Source organism: Alligator sinensis, unplaced genomic scaffold (assembly GCF_000455745.1).
Source record: "Alligator sinensis unplaced genomic scaffold, ASM45574v1 scaffold253_1, whole genome shotgun sequence".
NCBI classification, from domain to species: domain Eukaryota; kingdom Metazoa; phylum Chordata; order Crocodylia; family Alligatoridae; genus Alligator; species Alligator sinensis.
Genome location: NW_005842147.1, coordinates 1,802,812 through 1,804,700, shown reverse-complemented (window position 1 = coordinate 1,804,700; position 1,889 = coordinate 1,802,812). Strand labels below are relative to the sequence as shown.

Sequence of the window (1,889 nt, the reverse complement as noted above, 5' to 3'; positions counted from 1 at the left end):
CCTGCAAGAAATATGAAGGTGGCTGATTCCACTTGCATAGAGAGGCAATGTGCATGACACTTATCGGATATACTCTGGCCCTAACCGGCTGCATTTACACATGCGCTTAACTGTGAAGTAGACTATTGACTGAGAAGTAAAGCGTCATTGTCTACATGTGCAACACTCTTATTAGGCAACAGTAAACTAATTTACGCAGCCATAAGATAGTACTGGCAGAGTAATTAACTGCAGTTAAATGTACGTGTAGATGCTGACTATGGGCATAAACTGTACCCAGTCAGCCCAGCAAGCAGGGGCCCTGACTCCTGCCTGCTGCCTAGTCACATGGCTCTGCATTTTCAGCATCCTCATGCCCCAGGGAGTCCTGCCATCACCATGCAGGGCCTGGGGATGACCTTCTGCCCCAGCTCAAATCACTGCTCTCCCAGATGCACAGTAGAAACTGTGTCTGGGAATAGTTTACTTTGGCTCAAACTTCTCCAGAGTTTATTGCTTAGAATTGACTGCATGTGTAGATGCACCCACTGGCCGCGTCTATATGAGATGCTGACTGAGCAGTAGCCTGAGACTACTGCGCAGTAGTGTAACATGGCAGAAACCATGTCATGATGCTACTGCACAGTAGTTTCAAGCTACTGCTCAGTCAGTGTGACAAAAAAGCGGTTCGTCAGCACTACCATGCAGTAATGCAGGTTACTGCACATTTAGTACTTGCTTAAGCAAGTAGTAGTAACAACTGCGCAGTCAATATCTTGTGTAGACGTGGCCACTGACAGCTAAATTAAACCTAAGTAAGAGCTGGGATTTGGTCCCGATGCCTTTAGGTCGTATTTGTGAAACTGCTCAACGCTGATCGACTTCTGATCCTATAGGCTGTGTTTGTAAAACTGCTCAGTGTTGGTTTACATCTGATCCTGCTAAACTCACCAGAAAAAAGCCTTTTGGTTTCAAAGGGAGAACAAATCTGAGTACTTCTGAAAAAAACCAGCTCTTTGAAAGAATTCATATTTGGGGAATTCTTTACTTGACAACACCCCCATTAAAAATATAGGTAAATATTCTGACATTACTTAATAAATATAGAAAGGCAGGTTCTTCCAAAAGTGTCAGATTTATACTGCTATTACTTTAAAAAAGATCAGTGGAGTTAAACACCAGGCCCACAACAATAAATCCATAGCACCTGGTTTTTTTTGTGGTTTGAAAATAAATTAAAAAAAATAAAAGAAAGAAAAATGATCATTACTTGTAAATAATGAACTGTCATCATCTTCATCCTCCTCCTCTTCTTCTTCCTCTCTTGTATAAAGGCAGGAAGAATCTTCATAGTCAGATTCATGAGGCACATTTTCTTTATTGTCATCACATTCGATCACAACAGTTGGCACTTGTCTCATGTCTGAAAGGCCGCCAGGTCCTGTTTTCATGACACTGTCACCAGAGTGTAAACCAGAGCTAATGGAAAAGAACAAGAAAAAAACAAATTGAGGGAACTAGAATTAACTGCATAGTTAGGGCTGTTTTTCTCCGAAGTCAGGAGTGTAAGGGCTTTTGTATAACTGCAGGCATTTTTTGAGAAAAGAAGGAAGGAGAGAAACAGTTTAGTTATCAACAAGAAATCCAATGGACTAAAATATGATAAACAGAAGAAATTACATTGGGGAATTAAAGGATGATTCAGATTTAAAACTTTAGATAACCAGGACTGAGGGGCAAAGGACCTATATTTAAACACAATTTGAAGATATAATGGAAATCTTCCCACCAGCTCCTTGTGATGATTAAGCCTCCAGTGTGTCTTTCAGCCTCCTGCTGGCACTGAGACAGTGTGGAGGAGGAAGGTAGCTGATTTAGATACAGAAAAGATAAAAGTCAGGCAGAGGAGA

General features: G+C 41.2%; 1 protein-coding gene across 12 annotated transcripts in view; it reads right to left on the bottom strand.

The window, feature by feature from the left end:
• The window catches only part of PHACTR1 (phosphatase and actin regulator 1), a 471,624-nt gene that overhangs the window by 64,579 nt on the left and 405,156 nt on the right, over window positions 1-1,889 (bottom strand). For all 12 annotated transcript variants that reach the window (XM_025206234.1, XM_025206235.1, XM_025206233.1 and 9 more), the window contains one exon: window positions 1,250-1,458. In XM_025206234.1, the coding sequence (XP_025062019.1) occupies window positions 1,250-1,458 (209 nt within the window). The remainder of the gene's footprint in view (window positions 1-1,249; window positions 1,459-1,889) is intronic.